The sequence below is a fragment of the Cupressus sempervirens genome, chromosome 2, assembly GCF_028749045.1.
Source record: "Cupressus sempervirens isolate cs-2001-9-10 chromosome 2, ASM2874904v1, whole genome shotgun sequence".
In the NCBI taxonomy this organism is placed as follows: domain Eukaryota; kingdom Viridiplantae; phylum Streptophyta; class Pinopsida; order Cupressales; family Cupressaceae; genus Cupressus; species Cupressus sempervirens.
Window position 1 is genome coordinate 158,402,357 of NC_143119.1, and position 21,969 is coordinate 158,424,325.

Sequence of the window (21,969 nt, forward strand, 5' to 3'; positions counted from 1 at the left end):
CCACCATTTTTCCCAAAACTCATCAGTCCTAATTGTGAGTGCTAATTATGGGCCTCTAAATCCACACATACTTCAACATGATCATTACATGTGAGAAACATCCCAAAATGAACATGGGATTATTAATCCAATATGACCCAACAAAGTGATATGTTGCCTTCTAACTAGACGGGGTTTTGCTATTCGCTCTCAGAATTGAGAGGTCAACAATCAAACCAAACTAGTATTAAGGATTTCTAAGTAATGCAAATGCAATCTAATCTATATTTTTTATGTTTTTGAAATGCAAAGATACAAAGATTAATCTAAATGGAGTTGAAACTAATCTAAGAACAATTGAAAGTAAGAACTAGATGAATGCATTTTAATCTAAATAATGAGCATATGAAAGCAAGAGAAAATTTGAATGCAAGACACTTGAGTAATAAAATTAGAATTAATTTGATACTATTCATGTGCATCCTACCAAAATGAGAGTTTGAAGGTTTTTTATAGAATCCTAGAATTTGATCAACAATCAAGATCGAATTGAGTGTATGGTCTTTATTGAAGATAAGATTGAGTCCTCCATTTTTGATGGAGTTGAACGAGAGGAAATAGGAGATAACAATGATCCATTCAAATATGTGCTCATAGTTAGATTTTCTAACTAATTAATTAATTAGTTTCAACAATTATGAGGACATATTTGAATTGATCAACATTAATTTTTTTTTTCATGTGACATAAAATAGGAAAGGATATTGATCCATTTAGACATGTGGTCATAATTAGATATTCTAATTAAATAAATAATTAGTTTCAATAAGCATGACATATATTTAATTAAACCAATGTATTTTAATTCCTTCTTTATGTGTATTAGCTAATGAGGTTGATTTAATTTAATTAAAGTACTTAGAACTTATAATTAAATTAATTAAATTAATAGGTTTAATTTAGCTAATTAAATTAATATTTAAGAATTAAGTAAAGTAATTAATTAATATAAATTAATGATTTTTTACATTTGACACTTAGGTTGAGTAGAGATTATCAAAATCAAAATTTCCTAGTACAATAGGATATTAAGTAAGATTGATAAACTGAAATTAGTTTAGAACACTAATGTGCCAATTTAAGGGTATTACATTTTCCTCTCTTTGAATTAATGTGTCAACAGCATGCTGATTCAAAGAAATCACAAGTCTGAGAATACAGACCAAGAAGTGAGATTGGTTCTGATATTGATGACATAGAGACAAATTGATAAGATTTTTAATTATCTCTAGAATAGATCTTAGCCTTAGGGAATCTAGATAGAACACCTAGATACCAATATGAAAAGAACAAAGATTATCAATACTTCACATAATTTTTCCCTGAACAAGACTCAATTCTTAAGAGTCAAGGTTAGATTTCCTTGATACTTGTCCATTAGAAGATGACAAGATTAATCACAATTCATAGGATTATCCCAAGAACAAGGCTTAATGCTCAATATTTAGGGTTGTATTGCCCTAATACCTATCCATTGGATAGTGATTGAAAGAAAGAATTTAGAATTATCTCCAAAATGGAGCTTAATCATCTAGAGTGTAAATAGAACACCTGAATACTAGTCCATAAAATTTAACAAGACCTAATAATGAATCATAGAATTATATCTAGAATGAGGCTTAATCCTTAGGAATCAGGGTTAGAATGCCCCAATACTTGTCTATCAAACTTTGAAAAGAACTATTATAAGATTAATTAGTTGAATAATGTATGATGCCAAAATGGGGGAACAAAAAAATGCACCTAGTGAATATGACATTTTATTTAGATTTTAAAGCCATATTAAAAAGATTCAAAGATGTTCAATGATGTAATCATCATCTTGCCCCCTTAGGAGCAATGTCAAAAGATAACACATTAGAAAAAAATTGATTTGAAGCATTTTGAAGGTTTGGTTGATTAGTTTTGACCAAAGTTGACTTGAGTTGAATTTTCTAAAAATTTGGAAAAAGCTGAAGTAATATGTGATTTGAAAATATCCACAAAGTCACAAAGTATTAGTAAGTGGAACTATACAAGCATCAATTGCATCGGTCCCAAAAAATTTAAGTGTGTTTTTTAGCTATTTAAGTGTGTCAGATTTTGAATTTGATCCTAAAAATAAGTTTAGAGCAACCAAATTAGCTAACAAGGTAATTTTATGTAATCAGAGCACTTTGAAATATTAGGTCAAAATCTATATAAAGGCCCAAAAGGTCATTTTAACAATGATCACACTAGAATGTTGCCTCAAAGTGATTAAGTGTGTTGTATATCTAGGCACAAATAGTCTAAGAAATGGGTAGAACAACTAAAAGTTTTGACTATCATGACATAAGGTATAACAAACATAATAGAGCAAAATAGGAAAACCGAGTAAGGAGATAGTTCATGTGTGAATCGCAAGTGATCAACTAAGCAAGAAATCATAGTTTTATGTTGCTACAGATAAAGGAATGACTAAATATTTTCGGATGCAAATCACATTTGGATCAATTTTTGATGAGAGAGCTCATAATAGCTCAATTTTTTTGGACAAATTTGGACAAACCCGTGTGAGGAAATTACTTCCAAGTGAGGAAATATAGACTAGTAAAGCAAGGAAACAACTTTGACATAGAAATTTTAATATTTTTAAGACCAAATCTTGCACGAGGATTTAGATAGAGCTGTAGGAGTAAGTACAATGAATCAGGAAAGAATTTGGAACAATAATTTTGCAAGTGTTTTCTTGCACAAGAATGTGGACAGAGTTGTGCAAGGAAAGGAAAAACTAATAGAAAAGATAGGTTTTGACTAAAATTTTAGTGTTTTGGTAAACTTTCATGTGAAGATTCTTAGCTTTCCATGTGAGAAAATACAGAGAGCCACATGAGAAAACACAAAATAAAAGTTGTAAAGATTTTTTCTTGTGTGAATTTTTGCAAAACTGTAGGTGAGGAAAGGAAAAAATTGACAAGTTTGGACTATACTTGAAGAGATTTATGATGATTTTGGTAATTTTTGAATAGAGAACTAATAGTTTTGGTAAGTTTTAGGTAGATATGAACTTTTTTTCAAGATTTGGACATTATGTTGGTTTGTAAGTAAACAGTTGTTTTTCAAACAAGGGATACAAATAGTAGTCATAAACAATCTGAATGAGGACAAATCAACTCAAAAGGACAAAGGAGTCTTGAGATTTTGTTGTTTGGATGATTTGTACAATTTTTAGACTTGAAAAAGACACTCTTTTATCCCTATAACTAGAAATGGTAGAGGTAGAAAAATCTTTGTCTCACAACTTATGTGCATGCATTCACCTCACATAGCCATGTCACCTCACTAGAGGGCAGCCATGTTTTTGGTGTATTCCAAGGACTCAATAACATATATGCTTAATGAGCACCCTTTTGGTAGGGTTCAAGGGCATATAACACCTTTCAACATCCAGGTACATGCCTATGGTGAGGATCTAAAGGAGAGATTCTTCCCCCTCCTTGCATAAAGATTATGCCCCTTTTCAAAGGTGAACCAGGTAGCAATTATCTACAAAGTTTTAACTTGGCCTCTATTCACATTAATCCTTGGTGACTTTGCTAACAAAGTTGAGGCCAACAAACCACACCAGCATCTATAAGTGCACACACTTGACTAGCAAGCCTAGGGGTGGTGCCACCTAGTGCAACAAACAAAGCCTCTTCTTGATATGTGATATTAGAATAAAGAAGAGGAAATTAACATGGATTTGGAGTCTTTATCTCTACAAAGCTTCTTTATTAGAATGAGTTGGAATCACCAGTGAAAGGTGTGTGCTCACTTGGGTCATTCCTAGAGGTTGGATTGCTCTAGAAGACCATCTAAAGGTTGAATTGGACTATAGCTTGAATTCAAGGGTTAAAATTTCTAATTTTCCCAAAGGGAATAGAGTATACTCCTCTACCCCACCACCTTACCCAAACACACAGGACATGTTCATAACCAAGTTAGTTTATCAATCCCAACATGTCTTTTTCCAAGACTTTGATTTTCCTAAAAGGAAGTCATCATCTCTTCATAAAAATATTTTCTTGGGAGAACCACCAACTTTCTTGTTTCCCTTGGGTACTATCTTCCAAAGGCATCTAGGTTTCTAATTTACTCTTGGGCATCACTTCCAAGTAGCAAAGAGTATACTCCCTTATTCCTTTGTCTAGAGACCTACAAAGTTCACAAGCCCTATTAAACTATGTGTGTAAGAAAGCTTTAGAATAGATACATTGTTTGAATAGGTTTGAATATATTCTTTGAAAAGTGAATCTTTGACTGAACATCCTACAATCAAACCATTAGTACGGTATGTATGTTTGCAACAAGGTGTCTTCGACAATCGATCTACAAACCACTATTAAGATGCTTCAAAAATAAAAAATAAAAAATAAATGCTTCAGAAACAAGTGTTAGATCAAAGACAATTTTGAAAAAAATAGAATTGAAAATTACAATTTTTCCTTTACTGGTGTTGAATTTTCATGCAAGTAGACAGTTTTTATGTGAAAAAGTGTAGAAGTAGATGTGAATATTTAGTTTTTTCATGTGACAATTAATCTTATCATGCAAGAATTCATTGAATTGTATAAACATAAATTCAAAAAATAATTTAAAGTTGAGGCTAGAAAATTGATTTTTCTGGCCCACGTTGGGTGCCAAAACTATGAGTGCTAATTATGGTTCTCTAAATCTACACACACTTCAACATGATCATTACATGTGAGAAACATCCATAAATGAACATGTGATTGTTCATTCAGTATGAGCCAAAAAAGTGATTTGTTTCCTTCTAACTAGATGGGGTTTTTCTATTCACTCTTAGAATTGAGAGATCAACAACCAAACCAAACTAGTATGAAGGATTTGAAAGCAATGAAAATGTAATATAATCTATATTTTTTATGTTTTCTAAATGCAAAGATACAAATATTAATCTAAATGGAATTGAAACTAATATAAGAATAATTGAAAGTAAGAACTAGATGAATGTATTCTAATCTAAATGATGAGCATATGAAAGCAAGAGGAAATTTGAATGCAAGACACTTGAGTAATCAAATTAGCATTAATTCAATATTATTCATGTGCGTCCTTCCAAAATGAGAGGTTGAAGTTTTCTTATATAGAATCTTGGAATTTGATCAATGTCAAGATTGAATTGAGTGCACGGTCCTGATTGAAGATAAGATTGAGTTCTCCATTTTTTATGGAGTTGAATGAAAGGAAATAGGAGATAACAATGATCCATTCAAATATGTTCTCATAATTATATTTTCCAATTAATTAATTAATTGGTTTCAACAATTATGAGGACATATATGAATTAATCATTATTATCAACTCCTTTTTCATGTGAGGTGAAATAGGAAAGGATATTGATCCATTCGAACATGTAGTCATAATTAGATATTCTAATAAAATATATAATTAGTTTCAATAAGCATGACATATATTTAATTAAACCAAAATATTTTAGTTTCTTCTTTGGGTGTATTAGCTAAAGAGGTTGATTTAATTTAATTAAAGTACTTAGGAATTATAATTATATTAATTAAATAGATATGTTTAATTTAGCTAATTCAATTAAAATTTAGGAATTAAGTGAATTAAGTGATTAATATAGATTAATGATTTTTTGCATCTAACACTTAGGTCAAGTAGAGATTATCAAAATCACAATAGCCTAGTACAATAGGAGATTAAGTAAGATTGATAAATTGAAAATGGTTCAGAATACCAATGTACCAATTTATGGGTATTACACTAGTCAACCCACTAGCTTCTATCACCCCCAAAGTCTCTTTGGACCCTAGCCCTGGTGCTATCCATAGAAAGGTCAAGGAAACCCCTGGTCCCGCAGTTAAAATTAGCCTCATTGAGTTAGGTATGTGCACTAGGAAGAGTAAGTAGAGTGCCAGGAGAACCAACAAATGCCTCCAGTTGGAAAATTTGAAGGCTCCCTTAAGCATGATTCCATCTCTGAATCTACTGAAAGTGATGTTGAACCTGACAAAAAGAAGAGACTCGATTAGGATATGAAGACTATCCCCATCCCCCTTAGCCCCTCTCATATTTTTGACACCCTCAAAACTATCCCAGCTAGAAGTTGGGGGGGAGACATCACCTCCCCTAGGAGAGGTACTCCTAAAGGTGGAGGGGAAAAGGCAAGCTTAGCCATAGAAAAAACCGTAGAAAGGCTATATTGGATAGGATTGAGCAGTCAATGAGGGATCTGACAGACAATCACATTGGTATCTGCCAAAAATTTGACACTTTGGTGGAATTATCCACCAAAGTTATGCATTCTACATCCACCACCCTTTACTTTTTGTAGGTGAATAAAGATGAGAAGGACCTAGGAAAGGAAAGTGACACAACCCTATCCATTTATGGGTTCCCAACAAAGGACTAGTTGAAGACAATCTTGGACAAACTGGTAAAGGTGGAGGGGGAGGACATAAATAAGGACACACTAGAGGAGAAGAAGGATAAGGATCCTAGGAAGAAGGAGGGTAGCTAGCCCTGGGTTTGGTGTTTTTCTAAAAAAAATTTATGTTGTTGGTTACTTTGATCTAGTTACCCTATGAGGTTTTACATCATATGCTTCTAACAATATGTGGGATTGATAGCACCGATTTGTTTAAGTGATGCTGGTATATTTTTCATTTTTTCCTTGCTACTAGTTTCAAGACTAATGGTACTGTTATTTTAGCTATGAACACTATATATTTTTCGAAGTTTAAAGTTGGTTTTGGTTAGATGACTAGGAGGTAACCTAGTCATTAGGTTACCTCAAGTTTAGCCCCCCATTTTTTTGGCTACTATTAAATACTTCAAAAATAATCCACCAAAGAGCTAATACACATGAATAACATTTTTAGTAAACCATTCATATGAAATAACTAATAAATATTTCTATTAATTCAAATGATTAAATTAATACATACCTATGGAGTCACCATCATAGTGTAAAGGGGATCAGTTGCAGTGCCAACAACACTTTGGTCCCAAATTTTGAATAGCGCTAAGAAATACTCATTTATTATTTATTAATGTACATACAAAATTTTGATCAAATTAGTTTAATAAATGATAAGTATTTACCTATTTATCAATACCAAATGTGGCATTGAGGGAGTTATTTGTCATCATCCTATTATCCTTGTCATCTATGTCAAAAGTTCCAAATGTGCACAAAGATCCACATGATGTGCACATGTGACCTCTACATTCCTCATACTCATCTACAACTAATAAAGTAACACACTAAATGAGAATCTAAGTCAAAGCACTAATAGTGCCTAGTGTGTTGGCCTCTACATGTTCCTTTATAAGAGAAGGAACAATAACATGCTCCACCTATGGCTTGCCACTAGGTGCCATATCTTCACTAGGGTCATGATGTGTTTTTGGCCTCTCAAATGATGATCCCCCACTTCTTCCCTAAGAATCTAACATATCAGAATAATTAGGGATCTTTCCAAGGATAAAATTACAATATAATTTTTGTAAGAAATAAATTGGAACCTCATGATTATTACAAGGAGGGGCATCAAACATCATCAACCATCTATCAAAAACTTTACTTTTAAAATCTTCATTTATAGTTCTCAGGGTGTCTCATTCACTCAACTTTCTAAACAATTTACATGTCACCTTTTGTAATTTTTTTTCTTTTTTACATCATCATAAGATAATTTATTAGCATGATCTATTTTTTGTTATTCTCTCTTATAATGCCATAGATTCAACTAGCCACCAAAATATGCTACGTGGCTCACAATATTGTCAAGTGATTGTACCAATTGTCACCTAACATGGTTAGTTTCAACCAATTTTGTTAGCCTCCTAATAATTGATTCTAATTTAGTTCTCCCACTTTCAATTTCATTCATTAAATTTCTTGTGTTCTTGAGGGAGGTTTTTCAATTGGTAGAGGTCGTGGAAGCTCTTATTCTTCATTAGGAGGGTTTTGAGGTTCATTTTGTGGAGGGTTTGGTTCTTTATTTAGTTGAATTGGTGGATTTTTTGGTTGAATTTTTTGAGGAGGATTGGGTGGTTCATTTTTATATTTCTTGTTAGTGAAACAATAGTATTCTAAAAAACTAAATAAATGTAAATCAAAATTGATTAAAAAAATATTAAAAACATAAATTTTATTTTAAAAATTGGCTAAAATTTATATCGCTTCCATTAGTTTGTGATTTTCAAAGATGCGGAGATATTTTTGGCATTAATTTGGCAATCAAATTTTCTAGTAATTGCGTATATCCACTCCTCAAACAAGAAGAAAGATGGCAAAACCATGGCAAAGAAATTAAATGAAAAATAACCCTCAAATTTTCTAATTTATTCATTTGTTTTATAGCACCATCATACTATAGTATGATTGCACTATATTTTGGTTTTCTCAAGACTAAGCCTCATCACATCCAAAGCATAACATAGTCACACTATAGTGTAACCATGCTATCTATTAGATAAGAAAAAGCTTGTGGCACCTTTTTGGTACCACAACTTTGTGCATACACCCCATCATATTTTCCTCTTAAACTATCAACCTGAGCTATTTGCACATGAAAATTGCCTCCATTTATTTTTATCACTTTATCCCACATTTCATTTGCATTATTCATGTCCTTAAAATCAACATATTCTAGATTAGATAAGGAATTCACAATCTCTATCATCACTAAATTATGGATCAATATTTCTCTTCTCTCATTTTCACTAGTCATTCTGGTAAGTTGTGTGTAGTTTTTAGTAAGGTGACCCACTTCTCTATGTGCAAGACCTAACAAATACAACCTCATTATGCTTTCTCATGTGTTAAAGTTTTCCTTTGTCAACATAGGTGACTCCTTCCTATACATCTTTAGATATTTTCCCTGTTAAGTTGTTTGAATAAGGGAACCAAAGCTCTGGTACCAATTGTTACTATGTGAATGATCACTAAGAGGAGGAGTAAATCAATAATAAAAAATTCAAACTCAAACTTATGCTCCATCAAAATGATTCACTCTTTAACCTCATAGATATTCAATGAACATAATAGGTACAACAAAATTTAAAGTAACTTGTATATAAAACTCATCCCCACAAATTTGACACCAAATGTATCTCATGTAAACCTAAGTTGGGTGAAAACTAGGATGTGATGATAACTCTCAAAAATTATGTACTCTTCTAGAATACACTATGTTATGATCTTTCCCAGTTAAGAGATCAAAAGGCACTATTAAATACTACTTTATTAATGGATTTACCTCAAGACATGTCAAAGCATTTAACCTTTTGAGAGTAACCTAGTTAGAGGATTTTGAACATTCTATAGAAAGCCATCTTCTTATAGGATTTTATAATAAGACATATTAGGATCCATCTAATTAAGGGATTTTCTATGCTACAATTTTTTGAGATTAATTGATATAAAATTATCTATAATCTACCTTGCTTCTACCTAGAGAAGGTTCACTCTACCAATTATAAAATTATAGATTATAGACTTAGTTCACCTATTAGCACTACTTCTTGATAACTATTTAAATACCTTCACCTACAACTTTTCTAAGGTTCTATCTTAACCATATCATCTTGAAATTATCATCAACCATATCCCATGATTGATACAACTAATTCATCTATGATTTGAAGTAACATTCATATTACTTAATTGTTTGCCATTGACTGCTCTAGAAATTACCCAATTTGATTCCATCGTAGATAACTTACTAAAAGATTCACATAAGGGGGTGTTATAATGTCAATAAAATTATGACACATCACTTAACCTTCTTGTACAATCTTAACACTTAATTTACTCTCGAACCCATTCTTTGATCCAATAAATATGTAGTAACATCCTAAAACACTTAGTGAAATAGTTGATATTAATAAAAACCACATAATTGGTTTACCTATCACCAATTTTTTCTCCAATCCACATCATCTCATCATCAATCATAGCCACCAATATCCTTGTGACATGTCTTAAAATGTTATGCCAAAAAACATCATCATTGATTGGTTATACAAACAAAAGGGCCATCTTAATTTTCTATAGAATCTTGGCACATGGGTTGTACAATGAGTTTTTGTAATGACTCGTATTTGCAAGAAAAATAAATATTTAATAAATATAGTCATTCTTATGAATAATAATTGTGGCATCAAATTTATCATCTTTGGTAACAATCAAGTCTCAACTATGTAACCACAAATTTAGTCATTCATATGAAGAGATCATGATTTTTTCAAAAAAATTATATGCAAAAAAATTAAATTTGTGGTTTTAAATAGAAACTAACACTAAGGGGAAGATAGGAAAAGTGGTATAGGAGGAATAGAGTTCAAAGGAATTCTCCCAAGATAATGAGAAGGGGGAAGCAAGCTAATGACTAGAAGAACAAGAGAAAGAGCAACTAATAGGCCATCACTAGTAGTATTGGAAGTCAAGGAATGACAAGATCCAAAGGTGATAGGAAAGGAAAAGACTCATAAAAAGTGTCTAAATAAGACAATGAGAAGTAAATGTAAAACCTACTATAGGGTTGTTGAAATGAGCTATTGAAAGAAGAATTCTATTGTGGAACATCACTAGGGAGCTTGTTGAGCTTGGCATTAAAAGGGGAGGATGGCCAATGCACCAATTGGGGCTTCTCCATGATATAAAAATTCTTACAAGAGGAGAGGTATGTCAAAGAATGATGCAATGAACAAGAGGAGTAACCAAGTTTAACTCCTTGGTAAGAGAGATTTTTTTTTAAATCTCTTCAAACTTATCATCTTGTCTTGCAATGCAAATAACTTATCTATGCATTTCTTTGGCATGAGAAGAAATATCAGGGTTCAACCAAACATCTGGATGAAGCAACGTTGCTAATACTAAATGAAGATGGAAAATTATTCTATTTAGATGATAAATGATGACACAATTAGACTTGATGAAGGATTTGAGAAGTGTCAGGCTTGTTCTGAAGAAGATATGCTTTCCTTGAAATTTTGCAAGTGATAGGAAATCATCACAAATTCCATAACCAATTAGATCGCTATATATTTTTAGAAATCTAAGATCTATGACTTTCTTTTCTAGCTTAACTCTTAGTGTTTATACTTGCTTACATTTCCAATACAATTATGTTACAAGTGTGGTTGTTGGTGCACCAAAAGATCAACCTACCAATGTATGATACAACCACTAGACTTATAGAATCCATAGGAGGTAGTTAGCCCCTTGCGATAGATGCTAAGGGGATCATTGATAATTTTGCCAAAAAACTTCTACTAAATATTACTCAAGGGGATTCAAACTTGTGACAAAACTCTCATACTATTTGTTAGCCGCTAGCATTTTGGTTGCACCAAATAGTTGACATGTTAATGTCTAATCTACAACCACTAGACTTATGAAAGGTACAAGAGGTGTCCCTTATCGAAAATTCCAAGGGGAGTGCTAATGGTTTTTCCAAAAAATACCCTATCATGCAGGGATTCAATTAAGAATATCAAATTTTCACTATCCATTAGATTTTTTTTCCACAATCCATTAGAGTTATTTTAAAGATTTATGGTCTAAATTGTGTTCTATTTTTTAATTGACATTTCTAACTTTTCTCTATGATCCATCATTAGGATACAAGAACGAACCATTAGAAATCTCAAGAGGATAAAGCTGAAAAGATGTAGATCTTACAAATACAAAAAGGTAACAAGCCAAACAAGAGATGGATAGGGACAATTGAAAGAAGGAGAAAAAAGACAAGGTTGAGGGGAAAATATCAAGGAGGAAAGGAAAAGTCAGAGGAAAGAGATAAAAGACAAAGAAAAAATAAAAAGAACAGCCACCAAACCCAATAAAAAGTTAAAAGATAAGAAAAATAAATAAATAAACATAAGAAAATAGTTGAAAAGTAAACAAAGAAGCAAATAAAAAAAGAAGCCAATACAAAACAAAAATGAAAAAACATAACAAAGACAACAAGAAGCATAAAATTTAAAAATAATACTAAAAAATAAAAAATGTCAAAGTCAAATGAAACTAAATGGTCATAGAAACACAACAAGGAGAAAATGTAATCCAAAGAAATAAAAGAGAGAGCTACAAGAATAAAAGAACAAACTGAAGAAATTAAGATAAAATAAAAAAGAACAAAAAGAATAAACAAGTAAATAGAAATCAACAAAAAACTAGAGAGAGAGAGAGAGAGAGAGAGAGAGAGAGAGAGAGAGAGAGAGAGAGAGAGAGCGGTTAAAATTTTGAAACAAGAAGCAAGAAAAAAAAAAAGCAATATAAATAACAACAATGAAAACAAGATAGTTGAAAAAGAAAAGAACTAAGAATCAAGACCTGTGGAAAATACACAATAAAGAAGAAAATAAGATGATTATGTATGCACACCCACACATACACATATGCATGCCCACCCACACCCATGCACATGCACACACATATAAGGAGGGGGGAAATAATAAAAAATCTATCTTTCATTTTAAACATTCTCTATCATCCAACAAATACTCACACCATAAAACTTAACTATGGAGAGATAGATAGATAGATAGATAGATAGATACAAAAAGGATACATAGAACATGACAAAGAGAAAGACAACTAGAGAAAAGCATCCATGAGAAAGCATGAGTTAGATAGGTGGGGATTTTGGAGGAAGGGTAGAAAGGGTTGCCACAAAGGATTCAATGTCCACCTTTCATTTTGATTGGGATTGGAAGGTTGGTGCTAATTTTGACGATTTCCTTGATTACACATTTGAAAGAATTATCTTCCTTGGCTAAGATTTGAGCATTGTCAAGACAAATGTTGTACTTAGTGGAGGAAGAGTGGTTAGCAAGACTAATTTGAGAATCTAATCATACCTATCACTTAATTTGTCCAAAAAAATGTAATTTACATTTTATCATTCAAAAATAGTTTAACAAGGAACATTATTATTAAAAAATTTAAAAAATTAGTTTTGATGAACTCAATTTAATCATTTTACCAATAAATCCATAAAACACTTGAGTAAACAAAATATAGTATAAAAAAACAAGTTAATATTGTTTTGGATAGAGGGTTTAGAGCACACCTATGAGATAACCCATTAGAAACACGAAGTTTGTGAGCCACCAACTAGTGTAGGGCACCACAAAGATGTTTGAGTAATCCGATATGGGCGCACTCATGCATGAAACTTCTTTAACTTAGAAGCAAGGACTAGTAGGTATCCACCTCATCTAAGCCTTGCATTCAATATGAATTTATCTTTGGTCGGCTAATTGAGAATCATTAAGCTTTACCAATAGATCAAAAGCTTATTGACAACAATTTAATATTAGACAATTTTTTTTTAAAAATGATAATGACAATCATCATCAATTGAAATGGTTTTCCATTGGTACAAACATTTATTTTATTTTACCATTTTTAAGGGTGATAGAGGAGGACAGCTCAAAGAACGTCAATGTCGAAGCACATCATCGAATAATATTGACAGGAATTATGTCTCAACGAAAAAGTGCAGTTAATTCACGAATAAGTGCTTCGAGTGCTCAATCGTAAGTTGACATTAAATAATTCTATTTGGCGGCTCTAAATATTGAAATGCAGAATGGTCAAAAGATATTGGCGAAGCTTTCTGTCAATGTAAATTAATTACACCGCAAAGCATGGTCGGCACCGACCAAGATGCTTCCAGAGGCATGTGCGGCCATCCCTCCAACTGCCAACTACTCACATTAATAATACACCAAAAACCACTTCTAGAGATTTCTGTACATTTATTACAGTTGTTGTTATAAATAGACTTGCTGGCCTGGAGTTTTTAGTGCTCATTTCCTGAATATTCTGTTGTGTTATTTTCTCTATGTGTTTTTCATGGTATCAGAGCCATGATTAATGATTGGTGAATGTTTTGTTTTGCTATGTGAACTGAAGGAGATTGTTGTTACAATCTACAAGTTGCTAGAGGAGTTGAGAATGATGGATTATATAAATTTCAAGCTAGTGTTGCTAAGAAGGCTTATATCACTACAAGATCATCCTTAAGTGAGTTATGGCATCAAAGAAATGGTCATTTAAATTATCAAAGTTTGGCTATGCTTTCAAAGATGAATATGGTTGATGGATTACCTTGGATAAAATTAAATACAAATGTGTGCGAAGGATGCATGGTTGGTAAACAACATAGAGACACTTTTGAGAGGTCTACATGTAGAGCAAAGAGAAGTCTAAAACTTATCCATAGTGATTTGTGCAGTCCTATGAATCCAACATCAAAGGGAGGAGCTAGGTATATCTTGACATTTATTGATGATTTTTCAAGGAAAATTTGGGTTTATTTCTTAACAAAAGGATGAAGTGTTTAACAAATTTGATATATTTAAAGCTCTGGTGGAAAATGAAAGTGGAAATAAGATCAAGAGAATTAGAACTGACAATGATGGAGAATATGTAAACAATAGGTTCAAATCATTTTGTGATCATCATGGGATCAAAAGAGAGATGACTAATAGATATACTCCTCAACAAAATGGTATTGCTGAAAGGAAGAATAGGACTTTAGTGGAAATGGCACGTTGTATGCTACAATGTAAGAATCTTCCTTTGTTTCTATGGGCTGAAGCTATTAATACCGCATCTCATGTTTTGAATAGATCTCCCACAAATATTTTGAAAAATATTACTCCTGAAGAAGCTTGGAGTGGAAGAAAACCTAATGTTAAGTATTTTAGAGTGTTTGGATGTGAAGCCTATGCCCATGTACCAGATGAGATTAGAGAAAATAAATTTGATAAGAAAAGCATTAAATGCATCTTTGTGGGGTATGATGACCAAAGGAAAGGATATAGGTTATATGATCCTAGTGTGGAAGATGTGTTTACAAATAGGGATGTCAAGTTTAATGAAGGGTTTGATGATATGCCAATATCCACTCCTATTCCAAATGTGGCCATTGAGAATCATGAAGATCCTAATGATTTTGAAACTAGTGAAAGTTGTAAGGAACCCTTTGACATGGATGAAGAATCTAGTCCTTCTCCAAAGACCAAGAATATTCAAGAAATTTATCAAAGGACTCATCAACTTAATTATGCTTTGATGAGCACCATAATGAAGACTAATGATCCTCAAACATATGAAAAGGCCAAAGGAAAACATGAATGGGAAGAAGCTATGAAAAATGAGTATGATTCATTGATAAAGAACAACACTTGGGAATTGGTAGAGTTGCCAAAAGGTAAGAATGTGGTTAACAATAAGTGGGTATATAAGACCAAGTTCAAGTCAAATGGGAGTATTGAAAAACATAAGGCAAGACTAGTAGCCAAAGGGTATTCACAAAAAGAAGGGATTGATTACATAGAAACTTTTGACCCAGTAGCAAAGATTAGTACTATCAGAGTTATTATAGCATTAGCAGCTCATTTTAAGTGGCCTCTACACCAAATTGATGTTAAAAATGCATTTTTGAATGGTGAAATTGATGAAGAGATTTATATGACTTAGCCACAAGGATTTGAAATACAAGGGAAAGAACATTTGGTTTGCAAATTAAGGAAGTCTTTATATGGTCTCAAACAGGCTCCAAAGGCTTGGTATGCTAGAATTGATGAATATTTTCAAATTCAAGGCTTCCATAATAGTCCACATGATCCAAATTTGTATGTGAAAGAATTTGCTAGTGAATATATCATAATCATTGTGCTTTATGTTGATGATCTTATTATCACAAGACATAGCATGGATAAAATTAGTAACATAAAGTTAAGCTTGAAAAATACATTTGAGATGACAGATCTTGGTTTTCTACACTATTTTTTTGGTATGCAAGTATGGCAAAAGGATGATGGAATTTATCTTTCTCAAACTAAGTATGCCCTAAACATATTGAAGAGGTTTCAAATGACAAATTGTAAAAGTGTATCTACTCCAATTGCTTCGGGGTTGAAATTAAGCAAGGACATGGAAGGTGAAGATGTTGATCCTACCTTATATAGGCAATTGGTTGGTAGTCTTGTATATTTAACACACACTTGTCCTGATATTTCTTTTGTAGTTAGTATGGTTTCCATATTTTTGAGCTCACCTAAAGTCCCACATTGGATAGCTACTAAAAGAATACTAAGATATGTGAAAGAGACTTTAACGATGGGCATCTATTATTCATTTCATGGAGATATTTCCCTTACTGGCTATTCAGATTCTGATTGGGCAGGATGCATGGATGATCGTAAGTCCACTACAGGTTATGTTGTCTATCTTGGTGCAGGTCCCATTTCTTGGTGTAGTAAAAAGCAGTCTACCATAGCTCTATCCACTACAGAAGCTAAATATACTGCAGCAAACGAAGCAGCAAAAGACATCACTTGGCTACGAGCTATCTTATCAGTCCTTAGGCAACATCATGCAAGGCCTTCTCTACTTCATTGTGACAATCAAAGTGCCATATCATTGTCTAAGAATCCAGTGTTCCATGCTCACACCAAACATATTGAAGTCTATCATCATTATATCAGGCATCTTCTCCAACAACAGGTGATTCATCTTCAATATTGCAAGACAGAGGACCAGATTGCTGACTTATTCACCAAGGCTTTAAGTGAAGCCAAGTTTGTATCTCTTTGACATATTTTGGGCTTAAGAGCAGTGACATAATTGTCTCATGGTTGTCATTCAGGGGGGATTCTTATGAATTCTAACCATTGTATTTAGGAGATAACAGATTGTAAATGGGTACCTAACAAGGCCTTAGGCCAGGACCCATCATATGTAGATTATGGGGGGATATTTAGATAGTAGATATTTAGTATAGCTATTGTAATTAATTTAGGGGGGATGTCAACATAAATTAATTATACCGCAAGGCATGGTCGGCACCGACCAAGATGCTTCTAGAGGCATGTGCGGCCATCCCTCCAACTGCCAACTACTCACATTAATAATACACCAAAAACCACTTCTAGAAATTTCTGTACATTTATTACAGTTGTTGTTGTAAATAGACTTGCTGGCCTGGAGTTTTCAGCACTCATTTCCTGAATATTCTGCTGTGTATTTTTCACTTTCCACGCTTTTATGCCTTTCTTCTGTGGAAGTATAAGAACTAAGTAATTGTTCCGTCTTTTCAACGTTCTTTGATTGTTCTATTTCACATCAAATCACGAACAATTTATGGCTATGGAAGTATAAGAACTAAGTAATTGTTCCGTCTTTTCAACGTTCTTTGATTGTTCTATTTCACATCAAATCACGAACAATTTATGGCTATGGTATGGCACTCCTTTCTCCTAAGATTTCTACTTCTGCGAGTTCTTTCTTTATTTTTTCAAGATCGCAAACCTATTTTAAGATAGGAAGATGTTAGTAATGTTCAGTGTTCTTTCTTTGATACAAATATTTGCATCTGTGCTAAGGAATTGAAATATATTCAAGGATATCTTGGAATAGGAGGAATTTGACAAAGTTTATAAACATAATGATCTTTTTAGTTTTTCGACGTTCTGAATTTTAATCCTAAGCTAAGCGTTAAAGGAATATTCGAAAGTTTATCTCAGAAAACCTTCGAATTTATGGTGAGCTTACATTTTTTTAATTTAACGTCATCAATGTTCATCTGTCATCTGAAATGCAATATGTATCCTGTTGAAATTTTTAAAAGAGGCGCACATATTTAATCTTCTTTTTCTTTAAATATGCGAATTCGTGTGGTCTTCCTGCTGTCATTCTTCAAATTTATTTGTGAAATCGAAAATTGTTACAGGATTTCTATTCTAAGATTTTCCTTCGATACCTTTCTCTTGTTTTCCTTGTTAATCGTCTTTCAGCTGTAGAATAATTTCTTTCTGTTTTAAGATTGAGATCCTTTTCTCCTTATACTACGATATCGGAATGTTCGTACTTCTTTTCCTAGTAATATCTGTCTGAACAAAGGAATTACCACTACAAACTTTCGAGAATAATAAGTTGACGATTTTGCAATTGTTTGATAGCCTCCTGTGAATTTAAAGAATTATGAATTTGCTGGTTTTCCGAGATCTCAATATTATGTTTCACGTAAATCAATTCAAGTAGCAGCTTCTAGTAATACAATTTTGATCTTAAGCTAAGCAGTAACGATTCAAAAAGATTGTGTGGAAAACTTTTGTTATTCAATTAGCCTTCTTGATATTGAGCGAATCAGTAATAACTTCGAAAGACTCTTTAGTTTTCCATTTATTATAGACGACGATTTGCTTTCTGCCCCGTAAAATTTTGTCAGAATCTATGAGAGAATTCGCTCCTCTTTCACACTCAACGATAGGTAAATTGTTGAAAATCTTAGCTTGCAAATCGTTAAATCCACCTTTTTTCAACTCTATTTGCGTATCGCAATGACTTTCCTACAATATTGTGCATGCTCTTCCCATTCTTGTCTTTCTAATTCGATCTTTTCTCCTCAAGACAAATTATTTCGAATCGCTTATAAAGCGCATCTTTTCTGATTTTATTTGCATTTCAAGACAAATGTTCTCAGCAGACAGAGATTTTCGACGATTCTCAGCAGAACAAGCGTTCGCAGTACCTGATTTCTCAACGATTTGTTCAACAGATTTTGCTGAAGAAAGGTAAAAAATTGAAGGTAGCAAAACAAGCAGGCATGTCTCAAGAAGCTTCGCAGAAAAGCAGGCCTAATCGCCCATATAAAGAATATTATCAGAATGTGGATCATTACCTCAAACATTACCCCACTGACCGAATTTTCCATAACATTAAAATTGAGAAGCTGTTATCAGCTGGCCGTTATAAGTTGGCGTTTCTGTTCCTCAAGACCTCATCTACTCTTCACCCGGAGATGAAAGACGACCTAACGAACACCTACCGTAAATACGGCGCCCAATATTTCGACATAAGCGAAGAGATCATAGGACAGACGAGAGGAATTTTCAAATCACAACCCTGTCAGTTAAGACAAGACGGCGATTTTATTGGGGCAGTGGAGATCAAGATGACAAGCAATGGCAGCGGAAGGGGTTTGTTTACCACGGAGAATATCAAGCAAGGTGATGTATTACTGATCAGCAAGGCTTTGGTCGTCTCTCCTGAGCCTGCCGCGAATCACAATCCCCTGCTTCAATTCACGAGAGACGCGTTAAATTCTTGCGGAGAAAAGAACCTCCAGATTTTTCTTACTCACGGCCTGAATGATCGGTCACGATCCATTCCCAAAATGTATGATTTCGTTACCGAATTTTCCGATGACAACCCGAGAAATTGGGTTATCCGTTGGCGGAATTTGAATGAAACAGAAAAGGATCACGCAATTCGCAAAATCTTGGACCTCATTGCATTTGACGACTCATCTCCAGTTGCAATGAAAGAAAAGTCCAAGGAACCGGCCGTTTTCGAACATGTTCCAGCGAGGATGTATTACGGTGTGTGGCTGCTTCCTTCCTTTGTAAATCATTCATGCGTGCCCAACGCAGCAAGATTCAATTTGGGTGATCTTATGAGGATTCATGCAACCAGGGACATTAAATCGGGCGAGGAAATCACCATCCCGTATTTCAATGTTTTGGTGCCCTTTCCTTCTCGACTCGCGTCTTGCTCAAAGTTTGGTTTCACCTGTGTCTGCGAACGGTGCCGTTTAGAAGCGAATATATTGGAGACATGCAGTGAACTCAAGATTATTTACGCGAACTACACGAGAATCTGCATGTCAACAGAGCTGGAGAAACGGGCTTCTCAACTGGAGGAGCTTCTTTTTCAAGTGAAGGAATGTGTGAGGTTTTTGCGCCAGACACAGATTTTTAGCCACACAAATGAGATGTTTGAAAAATGGCACAGGGCCTCGTTTACGTCTGTTTATTTAGCATTTATTTTAAATAGAGACATGAATGAGGTGAGCCCAGAAATTTGTTTGATTAAGGACATAAATTTCTGGGAAACAACAAATGCCATGGTTGAAACTTGTCCTGGAAGCCTTCTTTCTCTTTTATTTTATCAAGTATTTCGAGGCAAGTTGAGAGAATTTCTGGCGCTGCACGGGAATGAAATAAGGGTTTGCAGGAAAGAAATGTATGAGAAACATGTCACTGACGTGGGGATTTGTATGCTGAACATTTCCAGTTCCATTTACGGCAATCCACATCGTCATAAATTTGTCGACCATATTATAAAGCAACTCGTCTGAAGGCTTTGAACAATTTGGATTTCAGATTCGAGCTGTTCTACCCTTTCAAGGTTGTATGATTTTATGTTTTTGCCAAAATTACAGATAGTTAATTGCATACAGTATAAATACCTCTGCAACAAACGAAGAAATTGTTTAATATATTTATATGATATCTGTATGTAACGTCAAATAAGATATTATTCGAGGTTTGAAAGCGTCAGAGCTATTACAAATTATTGAATCATTATTTTCTCATTTCCAAAACTGTTTAAATTAGTATCATACTTTTAAACATTATTTATCTGTGAGTTGAATTCTTGAATAATAACTGTGAGAAGGACTCTGAGGGCACAAACTTACCAAAGATATGGATTTTTGGCTCTTGAATTTGGCAGTTGATATACTTAATTTCAGTTCTTGCATTTGGCATTGACAGCTGTGTAAGGAAACTTGGCAATAAAGAATATAACCGTTTCCACATAACCCATAATAGATCTAAAATTAAACACGGAATTAAAATCCACATGCAAGAGAAAAGACAACATACCCACAAAATTGTGACACAAGATATACCCTGGGAAACTCTCATCGAGGGAAAAAACTCAGCCTCCAAAAGCATCCATCACCACGTATTATTCAGCAAAAAATACCATTGCCATACAACCATGGAAGCCTTCATGGCCATAGCCACAACCGAGCAAACTATGTGAACAAACATGAATCCACACATCCCATGCCATGCTTTCAACCTTCACAAATGCTCCCTTGGCTAACCTGCCAAGCCTTGTCCCGCTCGACTCTTGCCTTTTGTCTTCTCCTTGTCACTCTCTATCTCTCTACAACAACTACCCTTGTGGCTGCTTATATAGTAGCAAGTCCCACAAAACCACTAAGTGGTATTATATAAACCATGTGCTAAAATCATGTGCTGCCTAACCCACTAACCCCACATTTAATATTGGGCATTTAATTCTTTTTTTCCCAATATTAAATAATTACATGAAATATTTTCACAATGTTACAATACAACTCATCAAGAATATTAGATGGGAATCTTTACATGTTGCACATCCATCTAGGCACAACATTACATAATAAAATAAAATAATAAAATATAACAATATTATGCAATGTGTGCAACACCCATTATCTCAACAATCTCCCACTTGTTGTATACATTGCATAGGTTCAATCCATAGCCACATAAATGAACAAGGGAACAATCCCTCCTAGCACATCCACCATCATGGATCAAAATACACCAAGTGCTCCATCCTGGTACCCACAACAAAATCAAAGTATCCAGCATCTCGAACATGAATGATCTCACCTCCTATTATGCCACTCCCACTAGACATATATAGAAGCCATCCAGAGAGAAAGCCACCCAACCTGTCGCATTAGAAGATCATAAAATCCTGTACCAACTAAAATTCCAAGCACAAATAACCTGATCCAAAGGTAATCACATGTATCCATAGTTGTCAAAATATCTATAGCTGAAATAGCACCCACAGCAAAGTGCCAAACCCATCCAACTATCCATACCTCTAAGGTATAACAAGTGAATCTAATATCACTGTCATATCCAATCTGTAACCTACAATCACAAGCCTCAAGAGCAATACCTACCACATATATACCAAAAAGCTCCCACTGCAAAAGATAATGTCAAATCTATAACCAATCCACTCACAACATCTCAAAGAAGTGAATCCATGTAGTATAAGGACATTCACAATACATAAATTGAACATCCAAGAAGATAACCAAGACCAGAGAAACCATGCAA

At 33.6% G+C, this 21,969-nt stretch overlaps 1 protein-coding gene across 1 annotated transcript; it reads left to right on the forward strand.

The window, feature by feature from the left end:
* The first annotated feature begins 17,247 nt into the window (after positions 1 to 17,247).
* Positions 17,248 to 20,203, forward strand: LOC149571527 (methyltransferase FGSG_00040-like). The gene is made up of 2 exons (XM_089809323.1): positions 17,248 to 17,295; positions 18,526 to 20,203. Exon 2 carries the CDS (start codon positions 18,663 to 18,665, stop codon positions 20,193 to 20,195), a length of 1,533 nt encoding a protein of 510 aa, XP_089665449.1. The 5' UTR covers positions 17,248 to 17,295; positions 18,526 to 18,662; the 3' UTR covers positions 20,196 to 20,203.
* Positions 20,204 to 21,969: the final 1,766 nt, after the last annotated feature.

Excerpts from the sequence above, each read along its gene's own strand:
- LOC149571527 (XM_089809323.1), top strand. The coding sequence starts at position 18,663 with ATGTCTCAAGAAGCTTCGCAGAAAAGCAGGCCTAATCGCCCATATAAA.